Below are 21,978 nucleotides of genomic sequence, written 5' to 3'. Positions count from 1 at the left end.
AACACCCACATCTCATAAAAATGATTTAGGCAGTCTTCTAAACTAGTGGGTAGCTCAGCCATACTGCCCTCTGGTCAACATAAGATAAAATGAACAAGGATTAATTTTGATGATTGCTGTTCAGCAACACCTGGAAGTGAGCGTCAGTAGCTGATAGAGATGGGAAGACCATTCCCCTCAGTGAATAATAGTAATGTCAATATCAGAAGATCACTTGAATCAGGCTCAACACAAAAAGACTCAGAAAACACAGCTTAATTTTCACCAGTTAGAATAAACCAATGTTCTACATATTTAGGTGTGAGATTAGTATTGGCACACAGCTGCGGTATCCTTCCTGTTTTCGAGTTACTTGAAAATCCCACATGGTTCTCTTCTAGGAAACTATGAGCTGGTTAGCTTGTTGCTGAGTAGGGGTGCGGACCCTTTACTGAATGTATTCGACACGAATGGGATGACATCAGTGCTGCACGAGAACATGAACTGCTTTAGCCACGCGGCAGCCCACGGACACAGGTAACCACAGTGCGACTGGTGAATGAATAAATCAGCATAGCTTGATGGATAATACAGTGGGAAATATAATGTTCTACACGTTAGATGTTTCTTTTCTCAACTACACCTTACAGGTGACAAAAAGGAGTCGAGCATTAATTAATGCACAAATAGCACAGTAGAGAAATCACACAAATAAATTAATAGGATATGCAGTTCATTTGTACAGTTGTCAATTAATGCTGTGGTAGTTTCATTTTAATATCAGTAAGATCAATTCAGAAGACTTTAGATCAGAGTCCTGGTGCAGGGTTTTGACCTGAAATACCAACAATTCCTTTCCTTCTGCAGATGCTGCTCGACCTTCTGAGTTCCTCCACAGACTGTTTGTTGCCCCAGATTCCAGTGTCTGAGAAATGTTGTATCTCAGAAAACTTTATTTTCTTTGCTAGTGGAGTATGTGATGCAAAATAAGGAACTGGACCATCAAAAGCTTTAAGTTCCTCGAGGTCAATATCACAAATGACCTGACTTGGTCCAACCAAGCAGAGTCCACTGCCAGGAAGGCCCACCAGCGCCTTTACTTCCTGAGAAAGCTAAAGAAATTTGGCCTGTCCCCTAAAACACTCACTAATTTTTATAGATGCACCGTAGAAAGCATTCTTCTAGGGTGTATCACAACCTGGTATGGAAGTTGTCCTGTCCAAGACCAGAAGAAGCTGCAGAAGATCGTGAACACGGCGCAGCACATCACACAAACCAATCTTCCGTCCTTGGACTCACTTTACACTGCACGCTATCGGAGCAGTGCTGCCAGGATAATCAAGGACACAAACATACTTTTGTCCCTCTTCCCTCCGGGAGAAGGTTTAGGAGCTTGAAGACTCGTACGGTCAGATACGGGAACAGCTTTTTTCCAACTATGATAAGACTGCTGAACGGATCCTGACCCGGATCTGGACCGTACCCTCCAAATATCCAGACCTGCCTCTCATTCTTTTTTTGCACTACCTTACTTTCCCTTTTCTATTTATGATTTATAATTTAAATTTTTAATATTTACTATCAATTTGTACTCCAGGGAGCACGAAGAACAGAATCAAATATCACAGTGATGATTGTACACTCTAGTATCAATTGTTTGGCGACAATAAAGTAAAGTAAATCACATTTAAAGCAGTAGGTGGGAAGATGTGTGAGAAGCAGGACAACACCATTACATGTTGCTCATTAACTTCAAGATGAATGGAAAATAAGGAAATCATGCTGTTAGTCAGTCAGTACCAGGAAAAGAAAAATAAAAGTGTTTTGGATTAAATCTTTCTGGTGGATCAGAGTAGAAATACTTATTTTAAAAAAACAGACCAGGAGCTGGAAATCTGAAGTAAAAACAAAAGATACTGCACACTCCCAGCAGGGGTTGATCGGCATCTGTGAAAAGGGGAAAGAGTTAACATGTCAGATCAAGACCCTTCATCAGACAGAGAAGAGAGAAAGCAGTTAGTTTAAGGTTGTCGAGCGGGAGGGGAAGCATGGAAAGGGAAAAGGGAATAACTCTGAAAAGGCTGACATGCTGATTAAATAAAGGCATCTGTGTGTTGGAGAGCGAATATCTCTAGTATTTCCCTTGTCCATTCTGTCTTGCCGACTCTTGTGCAGCATAAAACTTTTCATATATCTCTCGATCTGAAGGGTCTGTGGCCTGAAATATGCCTGGCCCACTGTTTCCAGCAGTTTCGATTTTTCTTTCACATGTTGATTTTGTGCAATTCCAGCATGTTTGTCTATTATCAGCGGGAATTGTTTGCATTGCAGATTTTACGTTCATGAAAACAACTGCGCAATGTATTGGATTTATAAATTTGTAGGACTAGTATCCAGTAAGAACCTACTTTTCTTATAAAGCACATTGGCTTTACTACTGGCAGGATCTCAACTAAATTTTGCTTTTTTTTTTGGCTAATTCTTGGATTAAAAAAGTCATTAAAAAAAACATCAGTTTTGCTTGCTTTAGTAACTAAGTCTTGCTGTTGTTTCTCATGGCCCAGGAATGTGCTGCGCAAGTTGCTTACACCACCCCAAGCTCCAAAGACTGATGTCCTATCGCTGGAAGAAATTTTAGCGGAGGGAGTTGAGAGTGATATCTCAAAGACTGGAAGCATAAATGAGGGACAAGTGAAACTTTGCAAAGCCAGAATGAAATCTTTACAGGAAGCCATGTACTACAGTGCCGAACATGGCTATCTCGATGTTACCATGGAGCTGAGGAACCTTGGTAGGATATTGGACGCCTTTTTGACCTCTTGTTGTGAAAATATAGTTTTATCTGATTCTCAAGTAATTTCCAAACTGACTGTTCAATTCAAGAGAGTAAATCTCAAAATGCTGTCTCTCTCAAAGCTTAGCTTGTATCCATTACTGTTTCTGTCTTCACACTTCCCTTTTTGGATCACTGGAGACAATCACCGAGCATGATCTCGGTGGTTCATTTTTCCTCAGGGCCTGTTACAATACAGCTTCCAGACTAAATTGGAATTAGTGGCCTCAACTTGACCTGAAGATTGATTCTTCCTAGTCTTTAGATTATGAGAACACTCAGTTCTCTTTTATTGTCATTTAGAAATGCATTCATACATTAAGAAATGATACAATGTTTCTCCGGAGTGATATCACAGAAAACAGGACAAACCAAAGACTAACACTGACAGAACCACATAATTATAACATATAGTTACAGCAGTGCAAAGCAATACCATAATTTGATGAAGAACAAACCATGGGCACAGTAAAAAAGTCTCAAAGGTTCCTGAGTTGATGAACTCCCGAGTCCCCGATAGCAGGCGGCAAAAGGGAAAAACTCCCTGCCATAAACCTCCAGGCACTGTCAACTTGCCGATGCCTTGGAAGCAGCCGACCCCGGCCAACACTGAGTCCATCCGTCCGAAAACTTTGAGCTTCCAACCAGCCTCTCCGATACAGCCTCCCGAACGCCATCCTCTGCCAAGCACCTTCGACCTCGCCCTGGCTGCTGAAACAAGCAAAGCCGGGGACTTCGGGGCCTTCTGCTCCGGAGATTCCAGTTACCACGCAGTAGCAGCGGCAGTGAAGTGGGCATTTCAGAAGTTTTCCAGATGTTCCTCCGTACTCTCACATCCGTCTCCATCAAATCAGAATTGTGCACAGTCCCCTACTTGACAGATAATAGACATCACCGCCTGCACCTAAGGAAAACAAAATGCTTTTTGCAGCTAAGAAATAAAAAGATGAAATGGGGAAGGGGAATGGGATAAACACTTAAAAAGAAAAAACACTGGAAGGCGATGAGGAGAGGCTGGGAAGTTCGGTTGCTCCTGTGTACAGATGGATGGACTAATTGGCATCCTTCCATTCCCTGCTCTTCTGGTGATTAGACAAGACATGAGGAAAACTCCCATTCTCATGGAATAATCTCCTGGGACATTGTTTCAATCCACCTTCACAGGTAAATAGTGCCTCATTTTAACAAAAAAAAACACAAAATCATCTATTCTCTGGAAGGCTGATGTCAACCTAGGTCACATGGTGAGGTCCCTGGAATAGATCTGTGACATTAAATGTTTTAAATTTCTATCATTTTGAAATGGTTTGATCCTGTCATCTTGTACATTTAATTACAGTTAATCTTCAAACGTACAGAATATCAGTATTTTTAAGGATTAGGTTTCATCTCTCATTCCGTTCTTTACCTAGGTGTCCCCTGGAAGCTACATATGTGGATAGAATCTCTGAGGACCTCATACCATCAGAGCAGATATCCTGTGATGCAGTATGTATTACGGGAATTCATTACGATCAAAGAGGAGGACTACAATGAGGAGCTGATTCAAGAGGGACTTCCACTGATGTTTGACATTCTTAGGGTTAGCAAGGTAGAATGCATTTTTATTGCAATATTCCATTAAAAAATATAAGGCATCCAAGGATGCCATGAAGCAGTATACACAGAACTCATCTCATCACTAGTTAAATCTTTCCAGAGTAGAGAATATGTGGCAGTATTGATGGAAAAGGTATTTATTTCTGAAACTGGTATATTTAGCTTGGAACATGACAATGACAAAATTTGATCACTGTTTTCCCAAGCCCTTATTCTGTACTTCTTTGCCCCCACAGAATGATGCCGTTAATCAACAGATAGCTTCAATCTTTATTCACTGTTACGGCAATGGTCCTATTCCTGGTATACCCGAGATAAAGAGAAACCCACCTGCTCGTTTAGGTATGTCATTACTGCTCAGAATTTTGGGTGGCGGTGAATAGGGTTTTATGTTCTCCTGCTTCATAGCTCAATCTTTCACCCTTGCTTTCTAAGCAGATGAAGTCATCGGGATGAGAAATGGGTGAACTGAAACCTACCTGACTAGAACAGTTTAAAATGAAGCCCACGATTGTCCACAGACAAACTGTTAACGATGACGTTGTCCCCACTTTGGCGCGCATACAACTTCCAAATGTGATCCCTGCATGGTCATTGGAAATGAGATTGAGGGATGTTTTCCCAACTATATTGAGGGTTGCTGTGATGAACACTGAATCCCCAGCTGGCCCCCTTGACCTCCTGATTTGAACCAGCAATGCATTACAACCTGAAACCGTAACATCTAAGAACTGGCATTAAATGACATCCCAGCACTGCATCGATAAGGAATTCACAGAATAACTATAGATGTTTGAGACACTGGAACATATTATCTGATGCATCCTTAGGGAAATTTCCAGCTTTATCAGATCATTCTCATTGAGCAAAACCCTTTACTTCAGGATGGAATGCAGTTGAAATAAGTGGTTTATGAGAAAATATTCTTCCCATCCCTTTCACATTCCTCTTTACTACAATGGAATGTTGCCTAAAACCCACATCCCTCATAAGTTCCCACTAATTGATATTTAGTAATCAGTATTTCCTTTCGAGCACTTGCTTCCCATGATGTCCTCTACATGACATGCATTTGCCACAATCAAATTTTATTGAACATTTTCTTTAACTGTCTGTTTGAACATTCTTTCTTCATTGCTTTCCAGATCCTCGTTTTCTAAACAATAAGGACATGTCAGATTTAACATTCTTGGTAGAAGGAAAGCCATTTTATGCACATAAAGTTCTCCTAATTACTGCCTCAAACAGGTATGATAAAGCACCACAAATAGTTTTGTTTCTACTTTTGACCTTGGCTGCTGCATCTCACCCCCAAACACTGGGAATGCTTAAACCATCAATGTGGGTGAATGAAATGTCATCTTAAGGCTAAAGCAATAGATGCTGTTTATGTGGGTTTTAACAAGGCTTTTGACAAAGTTCTGGTTTGCAGGTTGGTCCAGAAAGTCAAGGCAGAAAGGATACAAACCTAAAGCTGGCTTGGTGATAGGAAGCAGGGAGTAGTGGTGGATGAGCATTTCTCTAACTGGTAGTCTGTAACAAGTAGTCTGCTATAAAGATCATTGCTGGGGCCGCCTTCTGTTTGTAATTTATATGACTTGGGTATGATTAGTAAGTTTTCAGACAATATGAAACTGATGGAGTGAAAGACAGCCAAAACAATGGTCTAAGCATACAGAAGGACATAGATCAGCTGTAGACCTGAGTGGAATTTAATCCGTACAAGTGTGAGGTGATGCACTCTGGGAAGTCGAATTCTGGTAGGGCAGTACAGTCAGTCTGCATGGCTGACCAAAAGAGAGACTGTTCCTCTGCTGCATGCTTCATTGATTTGGTGCTCCCTTTTACAGAGCAGTTCAGATAAATGAGCCTGTGTTCTTTTGTGCAGCAACTTCAACCGAATTATTAATGTAGAAATAAAATATCACAATGTTAACATTTGCAATTAACACTAGAATGGGAAAATTCTGTTTTTAGAAATAACAGCTTTGTCCATAGTCCAAGAATAAATTAAAATTTCCTTGGTACTATTTTAAGTTATAAGTGAGTAAGCAGCCATTAATATTGTGCATCAAAGCCTTTGTGGTGCAGCATTCTGCAATGTAAACTCATCCCAGTAAGTTTCCGGTAGTGGGAAGGCTAAGGGTAGGCATAATGATGAGATTTCTGCTCAGAATGAGCTTCCAGCTGACGGCTGATGCATACTGCAATGGGAATGGAAGAAGGTATTTAAAATCATGGAAATAATGCAATTTCTATAAGACTGTTAAACAAGAAATTCATCTCAATTCTTGCACTTTAGGTTTAAAATGCTGCTGACTAGTAAGACATCTCTGGAGAACCCACCTTGCAAGTGTATAGAGATCAGCGAAGTTAAATATCACATTTTCCAGGTACATATCTTTTTACTGCAGCACTCTGGAATTATGCTGGTGGCAATGAACTCATGCTATAAAATTGTCCCATTCATTTTATTGTCACCTTTAAATCTTTATTTCCCAGTTTACCCTGTCTATTTTTTCTTTGCCCTTCAACTTGTCTCCTGTTATGAGACTCTGAACTTCCCCTTCCATTCCTTTGCTTATGACTGTACTGGTCATCAGAGATTGCACAAGATTAGGGAAGTTGGACTAGAAAGTTTTGCCAACACCTCTCAAAAACAATAGGTCTCACAGCTTTTCAGAAAAATCAGGGCACAATTCAACAATTACTGAGTGAGCACATTTGGTTCCACTCCATAACCCAGTATGCTAACTCATGTTACCAGTGCCAAGAATGTTTATTGAAAGCTGGAAAGTCTTCAAGTTAGGAGTCTGTATTCATGTTTCACTGTATGCAAAAGGTGAAATCTGCTGCTTTGTTCGCCACCATTACAAGTATTGTCTATTAACATTAACTATTTAACGACAACTAAACAATTACACAGAATTTATAATAATAAGCAATTCCTTCTGACGTGGATAGGGTTATGTGGTGCTAAAGTGCCTGTAAAATGCATCTTTTTAAAAACATCAGAAAATGATTGTTTTGCTTCAAGCTGTTCTAATCTGAGCTGTCTTTACCCCTCTAGCTGATGATGCAGTATTTATATTACGGTGATACTGATTCAATAACTTTACCCATTTCTGATGTGCTGGAGGTAAGGACACTTTGTATCTATAATGATTGTTAAATACTACAACTACTTCCATGTGGAATATTCCAAACTACTTCACAGCATAATCAAAAAACAGTTGTTGAGACATAATTTCTACAAGTATTATTACATAAGAACATAAGAAATAATAGCAGGAATAGGCCATCTGGTCCGTCGAGCCTGCTCGGCCATTCAGTAAGATCATAGCTGATCTGACCATGGACTCATCTCCACCAACCTGCCTTTTTCCCATAATCCTTAATTTCCCTACTAAGCAAAAATCTATCCAACCTTGTCTTAAATATATTTACTGAGGTAGCCTCCACCGCTTCATTGGACAGAGAATTCCATAGATTCACCACTCTTTGGGAAAAGCAGTTCCTCCTCATCTCCATCCTAAATTTACCCCCCCCCCCATATCTTGAGGCTATTGCCTCTAGTTCTAGTCTCACCTACCAGTGGAAACAACTTTCCTGCCTCTATCTTATCAATCCCTTTCATTATTTTCTATGTTCCTATAAGATCTCCTCTCATCCTTCTGAATTCTAGCAAGTACAGTCTGAGGCAACTCAATCCCTCCTCATAGTCTAACCCCCTCATCTCTGGAATCAACCTGGTGAACCTCCTCTGCACCGCCTCCAAAGCCAGTCTATCCTTCCTCAAGAAAGGAGACCAGAACTGCAAGAAAGAAGTTTGTTCAAAGATGTAGTCTTTAAGGTCTTAAAGCACAAAGGTGGGTGGGTAGGCAGTTGCATTTAGATGTCAGTGTCAGAGACCATGGCCGGGGCATGTGCAGGCACACACAAGAAGAATACGCACAGCAGTTCACTCTGAGAAGTGAAGGAAATAATTTATAACTCTAGTTACAGAAGTGTGTCATTCTATACTTAATTACAAGAATAAGGACTGCATTCTTGAGGTAGTGGGAGCCAGTTCAGGGAGAGTAAGTCTTGAGATAATACTTGCATGATTTTCAGAAACCAAATCCTACACTTTGTATTTTGGGTACAACTGACTTAAAACGTGATTTTGAGTTTCCATGAGCAATATTCAAGAATTATGACATCATGGTATTGTAAAATGTGAAGTTAGAACTGAAATGCAGTGTAAATAACTTGAAGACGTATGATTCATTCAGGATGTGGGTTCTGTTCAGGCAGAATCAATTAGGAATCATTAGCCCTTTATGGTGCTGAGTCACTGAGGGCACGGGTCCCCCAGATACAACGAGCAAATTTGTCAGTCTGTTTCTGCTTTGCATGATTTAATTACTTCATGATGAAATTGTGAATGTTGGTGGAAATCAGGCTTGGACGTAAGCATACTGTACCCCTTTCCCCGGTCGAAAAGCCTGCAGCATTTAGTGGTCTAAATAATAATGGTGGATAATGATAGCAGCAAAATCGTGAACTGCTAAACACAGCAGAAGAACAAAAGGAAGTACTTTCATACTCAATCTCTATTTTATTCTAATCTGAGTTGGTCAGTTCACTGATCCTGCTTTAAAGGGAAAGGCTTTGAATGTTTTAAAATAGCATTTGAGACTCCTCTGGTCTGAAATTCTTATGCACCATAGCAGGCAGGAGAGTGAGATTTGGTGCAACTTGGGATACAGACTGTTTAAATGTGTATGTAATGTGAGAAGTTAATAGGGAAGCATTGGAGTTGGGAACTCTAGAGTTAACAGAGGCAGAGCCAGTTACTGTTACGGAAACCTCTGGGAAGTTTTTGTGATGAAAAGCCCTGACAAAAGTAGATTATGGGTTGGTTCATAAATATTCATGGCTGTTATCAAGCAGAAAGAGCTCCTCTGCAGGCTTTTCCTATTCTCCCTTACTGCCCTCATAACTGAAACCTAGATAGTTTCAACAAGGTATACTGTTTGTCTTCCAGTTATGGACTTGGCAATGTGAAGTTTTTTTTTAAGAAGCCCCAATGTTATAGAGAGAAAGCACCATGCAGATAAATCAGAACTCCTGAGTTAAAATGGCATTTCCTTGTGCATATTTCAGACACATTGGGTTCCTCTCTTTAATTTCCCCTCCTGAACATTGGCATAAAGCGGGTACCGTTTCCTGAGCACTGGTCTTACTGCAATACTTCATTAGATTTTTTTTTGCCAATAAGATAAAAGGCTGCCATGCTAATACTACCTTGGATGCTTTTACAACGGAAGTTTAGAGTTGCTAATGGCTTCAACTCTGGGCTGACGAGCATTATTACATAACCCAAAGAGTAAAAGTTGAGGTTTCATATGCTATCAGGTGCTGCAATAACTGTGAAGTAGATTTATTAACACTCCCTTAACCAAGCTAGACTCTAAATACAGTGGATTCTGGTCAATTGTGCCATCAGTGAATTGGGGTAGCCGCTTATTTGGGGCAACTTTTGAACAAGAACCAATCAAGAAAATAGCCAGGAGTCCTGTCATTTATTTGGGACACTACGCTGCCTAATTGCGACAGGAGACTGTTGCCGAATGGTTTCTAACTAGTGCCAGTTGCATATGTTTGTGTTAGGGTATTCATTCAGGCTGACGGACATGGAATCAAAAAGCAGGGATTTTTTTGACACTTCATGTAGGAATGCTATGAAGGCAGTCCGTTATCTGCACTCGGTGCCTGGGCTGATTTTGTTAATTCACAGTCACTCAAAAGAACATGATAGTGTACACTGGATTGAATTCTTCCATCAATAAATCTTAGGAACTAATACACAGTTTTATAGTACTGTAGTAGTATTGGTAATGTTCTAATTTGTTACTCAGTTAAGCAGTAGTGTGTCTTTTTTAAACTATTTCCATGAAACTTTGGCTAACAAGGTGCAGCCACTCAATTGAGCCAAAATGTACTGGTCCTAATTTGTCCCAATCGACTGGAATCCACTGTATTAGCAAGTGCAGTAAGAGTGGCAAGTTCAAGATAAATTATCATTCAACCATGCATGAATCTCGCCAATTGAAACGGCTTTCCTCTGGGGCAAAGGTGTAAAACACATTAGCAACACCACACAGAACACTGCACGTAACACAAATAGCACATATGGTTACGATTTCAGAAAAACATAGTCACAAAGAAAAAAAATAATATACTGTATACCAAGGCCCTGATTGCCCTGGTCCAGTTTGTTCTTGCACTGAGCAAACACTGGAGGGCAGTACTGATGGGAGGAGCCAGCCCCAAATCCAGTACAGATCCCAACATGCCCAATAGAGGCCCCTGCTCTCTCCCACACCACCTCAGCTCTCCTCCCCTGGCATTTTCTAGTGCCCAATGACTTTTGGACAATTTGTAAAAAATCTGCAGTAGGCAGACTGACAGTATGTAGAGATATAAGAAAATGCAGAATGATACTGATCCTTTGTTGTTCCTGTCGAAGTGAGTATTTCAGCTCACTCGTTCAGCAGCTTTTCCATAGAGGGGGAAAACAAATGGGGATTAAAAGAAATTAGTGATTTGGATGAGAACTAAGTGGTATGATTAGTAAATTATTGGATGGACGGCAGTATCATGGACAGTGAAGAAGGCTATCCAAGGCGACAAGATTTTGTTCTACTCGGCTGGTGGGCAGAGGAGTGGCAGATGGAATTTAATTTAGAAAAATGTGAGGTGTTGCATTTGGTTAGACAAATCACATTAAGACGCGCATAGTAAATGGTAGGGCCCTGGGGAGCGTTGTAGAACAAAGTGCCCACACAGATAGCTGAAGAAGGCATTTGGCGAACTTATCTTTGTCTGTCAGTCAGAATATTGAGAGCACAGGGGAAAAGACATAGTCCATAGCCAAGGTCTTTTTACCAAGAGTAGGGGAGTTCAAACCAAAGGGACATAGGTTTAAAGTAAGAGGGATAAAGTTTAAAAAATAGGCAACATTTTTACACAATGGGCGATCAGTATATTGAACAAGCTGCCAGAGGAAGAGGTAGAGACAGGTACAACTATGACATTTTAAAGAGCATTTGGACAGTTACATGAATAGGAACGGTTGCCAACCTTTTTTTTATGCCATGGACCCCTACCTATTAGCTGAGGGGTCTATGGACCTCAGATTGGGAATCTCTGGTGTGGAGGGATTTGGGCCAGTTAGTGAATTTGGTCGGGGCAGATGAGTTGGGCTGTAGGGCCTGTTTATATGCTGCATAACTCTATGATTTAATTTCATGGTGCTGATCCTCACGCAGTTCCTGGTATGTAGATGTTCTAAAGGTTGACAACACAGTGCAGTTATTAAAAGTAAATGGAATTCTGGGTTTTATAGACAGCATATGGAAGTATTTTCCATAGACAACATTTGGGATTGAGTACAGGTGAGGGAATAACTTAAGAAAGACTCTAAACGTGTCAAGATGTTGATTTCGATCCAGCCACCTCTGGAATTTAAAGTAAAAGCAGCCCCATCACTTTAAGCAGATGGAGTGGCATTGTAAAAATGCCAAGGAGGCTTACAAAGCTCCATTTTAATTGACACCTTTTATATTTGGGAAGCCTTCAGCCCTGGGAAGAATACCAGAGTACTAAAAGTCGTTCCCCACTCACCAAAGACCCACGATGTCACCAGCCTATCGGTCTGCTCTTGAATGCTCCCAGTCTGATTGGTTACCAATCAGGTCAGAGAAGGGTGTTTCAGAATTGAAAGTCCAATGCTTGCAGGTAAACCATGTTTCCTACCCAAATTCCTGCTCCTGCACACCAACAACCCCACCCCCCAATGAAAAAAACATAACAGTTAATGTAACTTACTGTTATTTCTAGACCATTAAAATTAAATGATACTAGCAATGTATGCAATATCGTTATTTAGAATACTGTGACCAATATGGGTACCATACTTGTGGAGTGAAAGTATTTGAAGGGGTACCAAAGACATTTACAATAATGTACACATACAAAGGATTACCATTGTTTAAATAACTGGAAGAAGGCAGTGAAAATCAAAAACATTGCAAATGTTGAAAATTCTCAGCAGTGCAGGTGACACCTCTGGAAGGAGGAACAGATGTCATCACTTGTGCTCTTTCTCCTATAATTAGTGTGATCTTCTGGGCATGTCCTACAATCCTGCGAAGGCTTTGTCGAAAATATCAGACCTAATGTATTAACAGCTGGACAGTAGTGAGGGCTGAGTATTCAGCATTTACTGTTAAGCTTACATATTCTAATTATAAGAAAGGAGAAGGCCAACAGTGTAGTAAGGCATTAAGATTTTTGACTGCTACCCTACTTAAGTTGTAACGTGTACCAACAGACTCTTGAAAAGATGTAGTAATTAAGTGAGTTTTCTTTCATTAATTTTCTAAGCTATTATCTGCGGCAAGCCTGTTCGAACTAGAAGCATTGCAGAGGCATTGCGAGATCATCTGCACCAAAATTATGAACTTGGAGAATGCAGTCATCATTTATTGCTATGCTAAGGTAAGTTCAGTCAGTTCTTTTAAAGCACTTTCTTTCAGAATCGGAATCAGCTTTATCATTTCCGGCATATGACATGAAATTTATTAACATACAGCAGCAATACATTGCATCCAATTTAATCAGCAATACAAAACATGAAACATAATCAATTTGCTTGGTCACTTTTTTCTCTGTCAGCATCACCCATTAATACTTGGTGCTGCATACATTGTCTATTTAAAGTAAAATTATTTATGTCTTTACTTTCACACCTCTCCTGAAAACACTTACCGTTTTGAGCAGCACTCACATCGAGAGTGATGAAATACTTTGAGAGGTTGGTCATGACTAGACTGAACTCTTGCCTCAGCAAGGACCTGGACCCACTGCAATTTGACCATCGCTACACTAGGTCAACGGCAGACGCAATCTCAATGGCTCTTCACACGGCCTTAGACCACCTGGACAACACAAACACCTACGTCAGGATGCGGTTCATTGGCCATAGCTCAGCATTTAACACCATCATTCCCACAATCCTGATTGAGAAGTTACAGAACCTGGGCCTCTGTACCTCCCTTTGCAATTGAATCCTCGACTTCCTAACTGGAAGACCACAATCTGTGCAGATTGGTGATAATGTCTCCTCCCAGCTGACGACCAACACTGATGAACCTCAGGGGTGTGTGCTTATCCCACTGCTCCACTGTCTCTATACTCATGACTGTATGGCTAGGCATAGCTCAAATAACATCCATAAATTTGCTGATGATACAACCAGTGTTGGTAGAATCTCAGATGAAGACGAGAGGGCGTACAGGAGCGAGATATACCAACTAGTAGAGTGATGTCGCAGCAACAACCTGGCACTCAACGTCAGTAAGATGAAAGAGCTGATTGTGGACTTCAAGAAGGGTAACATGAAGGATCACATGCCAATCCTCATAGAGGGATCAGAAGTGGAGAGAGTGAGCAGCTTCAAGTTCCTGGGTGTCAAGATCTCTGAGGACCTAACCTGGTCCCAACATGTTGATACAGCTATAAAGAAGGCAAGACACCAACTATACTTCATTACGAGTTTGAAGAGATCTGTCAACAAAAACACTCAAAAACGTCTATAGATGTACCATGGAGAGCATTCTGACAGGCTGCATCACCATCTGGTATGGGGGGGGGGGGTGCCCAACTGCACAGGACTGAAAGAAGCTGCAGAGGGTCGTGAATTTAGTCAGCTCCATCTTGGGCACTAGCCTATAAAGTACCCAGGACATCTTCAAGGAGCAGTGTCTCAGAAACACAGCGTCCATTATTAAGGAGCTCCAGCACCCAGGGCATGCCCTTTTCTCACTGTTACCATCAGGTAGGAGATACAGAAGCCTGAAGGCACACACTCAGTGATTCAGGAACAGCTTCTTCCCCTCTGCCATCTAATTCCTAAATGGACATTAAACCCATGAACACTACCTCACTTTTTAAATATTTATTATTTGTTTTTGCATGATTTTTGATCTATTCAATATATACATACTGTAATTATTTATTATTTCTTCTATATTATATATTACATTGAACTGCTACTGCTAAGTTAACAAATTTCACAACACATACCAGTGATAATAAACCTGATTCTGATTATGGCCAAATAAGTACTGATAGCATTCCTCTGCCCAAGTACCAAATGATTGGCAGACTCTGTTGGAGATCTCTCAACTGTATTTAATACTGTCAACAATCAACAACCACAAAAACCATAATCTATCGGACTATGGCAGGGCAGGGAGTAAGATCGTAAACACGAGGAATTCTGCAGATGCTGGAAATTCAAGCAACACACATCAAAGTTGCTGGTGAACGCAGCAGGCCAGGTAGCATCTCTAGGAAGAGGTACAGTCGACGTTTCAGGTCGAGACCCTTCGTCAGGACTAACTGAAGGAAGAGCTAGTAAGAGATTTCAAAGTGGGAGGGGAAGGGGGAGATCCAAAATGATAGGAGAAGACAGGAGGGGGAGGGATGGAGCCAAGAGCTGGACAGCTGATTGGCAAAAGGGATATGAGAGGATCATGGGACAGGAGGCCCAGGGAGAAGGAAAAGGGGGAGGGGGGGAAAAAACCAGAGGATGGGCAAGGGGTATAGTCAGAGGGACAGAGGGAGAAAAAGGAGAGAGAGAGATAGAGAGAAAGAAAACAACAACAAGAATTCTGCAGATGCTGGAAATTCAAGCAACACACATCAAAGTTCCTGGTGAACGCAGCAGGCCAGGCAGCATCTCTAGGAAGAGGTCTGTACCTCTTCCTAGAGATGCTGCCTGGCCTGCTGCATTCACCAGCAACTTTGATGTGTGTTGAGAGAGAAAGACTGTGTGTATATAAATAAATAACGGATTGAGTACGAGGGGGAGGTGGGGCATTAGCAGAAGTTAGAGAAGTCAATGTTCATGCCATCAGGTTGGAGGCTACCCAGACGGAATATGAGGTGTTGTTCCTCCAACCTGAATGTGGCTCCATCTTTACAGTAGAGGAGGCCGTGGATAGACATGTCAGAAAGGGAATGGAATGTGGAATTAAAATGTGTGGCCACTGGGAGATCCTGCTTTCTCTGGCGGACAGAGCGTAGGTGTTCAGCAAAGCCGTCTCTCAGTCTGCGTTGGGTCTCGCCAATATATAGAAGGCCACATCGGGAGCACCGGACGCAGTATATCACCCCAGTCCCAGGTTAAGTGTCGCCTCACCTGGAAGGACTGTCTGGGGCCCTGAATGGTGGTAAGGGAGGAAGTGTAAGGGCATGTGTAGCACTTGTTCCACTTCCAACTATAGGTGTAGCTATGGGCACCCGTATGGGTCCTAGCTATGCCTGTCTTTTTGTTGGCTTTGTGGAACGGTCCATGTTCCAAACCTATTCTGATATCTGTCCCCCACTTTTCCTTCGCAACATCGACGACTGCATTGGCGCTGCTTCCTGCATGCATGCTGAGCTCGTTGACTTCATTAAAATTGCCTCCAACTTTCACCCTGCCCTCAAGTTTACCTGGTCCATTTCCAACACCTCCCTCCCCTTGCTAGATCTTTCTGTCTCTATCTATGGCGACAGCTTATCTACTGATGTCTACTATAAGCCTACTGACTCTCACAATTATCTGGACTATTCCTCTTCTCACCCTGTCTCTTGCAAAAATGCCATCCCCTTCTCGCAATTCCTCTGTCTCCACCGCATCTGCTCTCAGGATGAGGCTTTTTATTCCAGGACGAGGGAGATGTCCTCCTTTTTTAAAGAATGGGGCTTCCCTTCCTCCACCATCAACTCTGCTCTCAAACATATCTCCCCCATTTCACACACATTTGCTCTCACTCCATCCTCCCGTCACCCCATTAGGAATAGGGTTCCCCTGGTCCTGACCTACCACCCCACCAGCCTGCGGGTCCAACATATTATTCTCTGTAACTTCCGCCAACTCCAACGGGATCCCACCACTAAGCACATCTTTCCCTCCCCCCCCCTGCATTCCGCAGGGATCGCTCCCTACGCGACTCCCTTGTCCATTCGTTTCCCCCCCGCCATCCCTCCCCACTGATCTCCCTCCTGACACTTATCCTTGTAAGTGGAACAAGTGCTACACATGCCCTTACACTTCCTCCCTTACCACCATTCAGGGCCCCAGACAGTCCTTCCAGGTGAGGCGACACTTCACCTGTGAGTCGACTGGGGTGATATACTGCGTCCGGTGCTCCCGATGTGGCCTTCTATATACTGGCGAGACCCGACGCAGACTGGGAGATCATTCTGCTGAACACGTATGCTCTGTCCACCAGAGAAAGCAGGTTCTCCCAGTGGCCACACATTTTAATTCCACATCCCATTCCCATTCTGATGTATCTATCCACGGCCTCCTCTACTGTAAAGATGAAGCCACACTCAGGTTGGAGAAACAGCACCTTATATTCCATTTGGGTAGCCTCCAACCTGATGGCATGAACATTGACTTCTCTAACTTCCGCTAATGTCCCACCTCCCCCTCGTACCCCATCCATTATTTATTTATATACACACATTCTTTCTCTCTCCTTTTTCTCCCTCTGTCCCTCTGACTATACCCCTTGCCCATCCTCTGGGTTTCCCCCCCCTCCCCTTTTTCCTTCTCCCTGGGCCTCCTGTCCCATGATCCTCTCATATCCCTTTTTCCAATCAGCTGTCCAGCTCTTGGCTCCATCCCTCCCCCTCCTGTCTTCTCCTATCATTTTGGATCTCCCCCTCCCCGTCCCACTTTCAAATCTCTTACTAGCTCTTCCTTCAGTTAGTCCTGACGAAGGGTCTCAGCCTGAAAAGTCCACTGTACCTCTTCCTAGAGATGCTGCCTGGCCTGATGCGTTCACCAGCAACTTTGATATGTGTTGCAGGGAGTAAGATGCTAGAGTCAATCAAAATAACAAATACTATTTGAAATTACTGATAAGTAAGGAAGCAAACTTCAAATATCAATAGAACATCAATCAGTACAGCACAGGAGCAGACCTTTCAGCACAAGATCTTGTGCTTAACTAGTTTAGCCAATGACACTTGATGCCTTCTGCCTGCACAAGTCTATATCCCCCTATTCTCTGCAAATTCATGTGCTTTTTCAGGCATCACCACTTACTATGTGGAAAAAAAAATCATGCCATGCACATCTCTTTTGTGCTTTCCCTCCTCTCTCCCTAAATGCATTATACACTTCAATGCTGGGAAAAAGCTACTGCCCGTCTCTTGCCTCTCAAGATTTTATAAACTTACATCAGGTCCCGCCTCAGCTTCCTCCACACCAGAGAAAACCCTCCTAGTTTTCCCACCCTCCTCTTGTAACACACACTCTCTGATCCAGGCAGCATCCTGGGGAACCTCTTTTCCACTCTTTCCATTGCCTCCACATAGCTTCTATAGTGTGGTGACCAGAACTGAATGCAATGCTTCAGATGCAGCTGAACCAGAGTTTTATAAAGCTGCACATAACTACTTGTCATGACATTGAATTCAAGAGTCTAGTAAAAGCAGGCATGCTATACACTTTTTTTAAATCATGCTATCAACTTGTGTAACTACCTTCAGGGAGCTATGAACTTGGACACCAAAATCCCTCTCTCCACATAAATTCTGCTATTAACTGTAAGTTTTCTTTACATTTGATCTCTAAAGTGCAACGTGACACACTAGCCCAGGTTAAACTCCATCTGCCATTCCTCCAGCCATACCTGCAAATGATCTGTATCCTTCGGCAATTTTCTACACTACACATACCACCAATCTTTGTTACTTGTGACATTCCTAACCCACCCATCCATGTTTTCACTCATCATTAGTGTGTGTAAATTTATGAAAACTGTAAGACATAGAATTAAATCATTCAGCCCATCAAGTCTGCTCTGCTTTTCATCATGGCTGATTCATTTCCATCACAACCCCATTCTCCTGCCTTCTCCCCGTAGTCTTTCACACCCTAAGTTAGCAAGAATCTTTCAAGTTCTACCTTAAATACACCCAATGACTTGGCCTCTACCGCCGTCTGTGACCATGAATTTCAGATTCACCACACTCTGGCTAAAGAAATTCCTCATCTCCATTCTAGATTTCCCTCTATTCTGAGGTTGTGCCCTCTAGTCCAAGACTCCCCTGATATAGGAAACATCCTCTCCATATCCACTCTCTCTAGGCTTTTCAGTATTCAACAGGTTTCAGTGAGATCCCCCGCACTGCCGCCTTCTAAATTCTAGAGAGCACAGGCCCAGAGTTATCAAATGCTGCTCATAAGATAAGCCTTTCTTTCCCAGAATTATTTTCGTAAACCTCCTTTGTACCCTCTCCAATGTCAGCAATTTTTATTCTTTGACTAACAATAATCAGGATTAACAAGAAATGCTGGTCTTGCCAATATTGCCCAGATCCTGCAAATAAATATTTTAAAAAAGATATATGGTCATCTGATTCATCTGGGGTTTGTGTATTGCACAATTTTACAAACCAGATTTATCAATGTTGAAATTAGTTCAATAAGTAATTAAATACCCGCAAAGTATTTTCAGGATGCCTTAAACAATGCAAGATTGTTAGTTTCACCTTGTTGTCTCTGTGAAATTGGAAATGCTTGCCTACCTCAATTTGTTTTATTTACTTTGGTTTCCTCAGATACACAATGCATACGAGCTACTTTCTTACACTGAGAGCTATTTCCTGAAAAACTTCAGTGCACTTCTTGATCAAGAGTCTTTCAGACAGCTGATTTATGGACGCAATAGCAAACTGCAGGGCCCAGACCCTCTTCAGGCCCTGGATATAGCATTAGCTAATAGAATGCGGTCTATCTACATCACATCAAGAGTATAAAAAACCTGCCCTTCAATAAACTGGAAAAGCATTATGTACATTACAAAATACTTCATATGGTCTAATCCTGACTGCAGCTTTGAGAGTCAGTTCTTTGGCAATGTGAAGAACTACTAAAAGAGGTAAATGTGATACACTAAAGTGAACTCTGAATTAATGATAATTACCAACACTTTTCTTGATTTGGTTGTGGGTAATCTAATTTTTATTCGCTCTGTACCTCTCTAAAGCCTCGGATGCATTGAAGAAATAGTGAAGGAATATTTGAACAGTTTTTTTTTACCTAAACTGAAAAGGGACAGATCAAAATAGATATGCCAAATCTGACTGAAATATTATTCTATATACATGCCTTTCCTTGGGATCAAATGATAAAGCAAGATAGAGTCAGAAAGAAATCTCAAACTTCATGTACATTGCAAGCTCAGTGCACAGAACTACAGGCATTTTATTTTCAGATTTTAAGTAAAAGATTGTAGTCAATGTTGTTTCTATTAGTTTGGGTAATTAATCTTTAGTTTGCATAATATGTATATGCCAGTCACAGACTAGTAATGGAGAGACCAAAAATAACATTTCTAGATGAAAATGGAAAACTTCACGAAGATGATTGAAATTAATCTGTGCATATTTTTGGGATGCATCATTGACACTTGTCAATTTTCTTCAATATTGTAAGATAAAACATGTCAATAAACAGATTAATGGCTTTGTTATAATAAGAATCTTACGCAAAGGTATTAATCAGTTTGTTAAAAATAATGAGGAATCTCAGTTTCTAACTGTATTCCAGCTTAGATCTTACGTGAGATTTTCTGGGTTTTATCTGAAATCATTCATTAAAGGCAGTCTTATTGATGTATTCCTTAAAATCTATAGTTTTACTAGAAGGCGTTAAGATCTTTTGACCTGTAAAGCCCATACCGAAGTTATTTGAGTCCATGATGGACTAATAAAAATCAATGATAATAATATGTACAGATTAGTGACAGCACATTAGTTTTGCACTAGTTTAGGATAACAGCGGGCTTAGCAGTCTCCTGTCTAAATACAAGTAACAAATGCTTTGAAGAACATTGATAATAAACTCTGCCTGAAGTATAATCAGTTCTTGAAGTATGGATAGCATAAAGGTGCATATAAATAAAACTGATTTTTAGGAAGCAGATTTAAAACAGTTTCTATACTGCCACTGAATGCAGTGTTAAATATTAGCTAAATAGCCTCTAGTATACTGCAAGTTTCTTAGGTAGGCTGTGCGATAATGAAAGCAAAACAATTTGTAAATACCAAGGTAAAAGGTACTTTCTAAATTGTACTGAAGGATTACCATTAAATTCAATGGCCGCTTCAAACATTAGGGCACATTAAAAGGCATAATGTGACATTAAATATTCCAAAACCAAAATACTACAATTCAAATAGTACAATAATTACAGAATGAATAATTGAGACAATTATGTTCTTCAGTATCTTCATTTATATATTGGTTTTAACAAGGTTAAACACCCTAAGGTATTTCACATGGCTGACTGTTGTAACAAGAGATAGGGAACAAAAAGCTTGTTTAGAGTGTTACTTCAGGATTGTCCATGAAACAAAGAAAGGTGGAAAGTTCTAAAGAGACTTCAGAATTTGGAATTATGAAGCAGAACAATGCAAAACAAACAGTTGTTTTGAGTTAAGCAGAGAAGGAAATCAAATTGAATTGCAGATATTACAGTAGGTCACTGGGTGACAATGGTTAGTATTTTTTTTAATTGGGAAGTTAATTATTTACTTAGTTTAATGTAGAAGTGATTAAAATATCCAACTGAAAACTGCCTAAATTTTTGTCGAGGGGAGGGAGGGTGGCAGTGGGAGTGTACAGTACCCCTGAATGAAAATATTAATTTCTGACTTAATTCTGAGAAAGTACCACCAAGGCTGGTACACTGGTGTTTTTGTACTGTTGACAAAATCTTTAAAATAAAAACTGGAGAAACAATTTTGCTTTGTTGATATGCTTATGAACAAATTTAAATTTGCACTTTGGTCTTTATTTCCCTATAGATCAGTAAGATTTCTCACAAAAGGTCTATTTACCCACGGATACACCTAAAAGAGTAAAAATGGTTACATCTTAACTCTCGTTCAAAAGTGCCATTTTCTCTACATTTTCTTTAATAAACCATAAGAGATCCATTTGAACATTAATTAAGACAAGCAATATTGGAATTTTGAACAGTCAGAAACATGACTCAATATTCGGCAAACTAAATTATGAACAACTGGTTTTTAAAATTGTATTCTATGCCTTATATGGAGACATTTAGGAGATAAAAACATTGCACTGAACACTATCAATTCTTCCAAAATCAAATCAACCGCAGGTAAATAAAATAATTTCCTAACTTAGAAGAGACTTCAGGGGCTGAATGGTCAACTATCATTTTTTTTTTAAAGTACTTAATAAAACAGGTGGCCATTTAATCCATCAGGTCCAGGCTGAGTTCTGGACAGCAATCCCACAAGTCTCATTACCCCCAAAACTTGTTCGTAGACCATAAGACATAGGAACAGAATTAGACTATTTGGCCCATCCTGTCTGCTCTGTTCTCCCTCACCGATGCTAAACATTTCTTAGTTATTTCTTTTATTCAAATGGAGTTCCCTGGTGTCCAATTATACCAAATGAAGATGATTTAGAGATG

At 40.8% G+C, this 21,978-nt stretch overlaps 1 protein-coding gene across 1 annotated transcript in view; it reads left to right on the top strand.

Annotated features, from left to right (window-relative positions):
• Window positions 1-21,279, top strand: part of abtb2b (ankyrin repeat and BTB (POZ) domain containing 2b) — a 230,527-nt gene extending 209,248 nt beyond the window's left edge. The window contains exons 10-18 of the mRNA XM_072272660.1: window positions 381-516; window positions 2,544-2,770; window positions 4,225-4,403; window positions 4,648-4,753; window positions 5,557-5,659; window positions 6,714-6,804; window positions 7,482-7,550; window positions 12,845-12,958; window positions 19,088-21,279. Of these exons, the coding sequence (XP_072128761.1) occupies window positions 381-516; window positions 2,544-2,770; window positions 4,225-4,403; window positions 4,648-4,753; window positions 5,557-5,659; window positions 6,714-6,804; window positions 7,482-7,550; window positions 12,845-12,958; window positions 19,088-19,285 (1,223 nt within the window). The 3' untranslated portion in view covers window positions 19,286-21,279. The remainder of the gene's footprint in view (window positions 1-380; window positions 517-2,543; window positions 2,771-4,224; window positions 4,404-4,647; window positions 4,754-5,556; window positions 5,660-6,713; window positions 6,805-7,481; window positions 7,551-12,844; window positions 12,959-19,087) is intronic.
• Window positions 21,280-21,978: the final 699 nt, after the last annotated feature.

Source organism: Mobula birostris, chromosome 11, assembly GCF_030028105.1.
Source record: "Mobula birostris isolate sMobBir1 chromosome 11, sMobBir1.hap1, whole genome shotgun sequence".
In the NCBI taxonomy this organism is placed as follows: Eukaryota; Metazoa; Chordata; class Chondrichthyes; order Myliobatiformes; family Myliobatidae; genus Mobula; species Mobula birostris.
The sequence above is the reverse complement of the archived record's forward strand: the minus strand, read 5'-3'. Positions and strand labels throughout refer to the sequence as shown.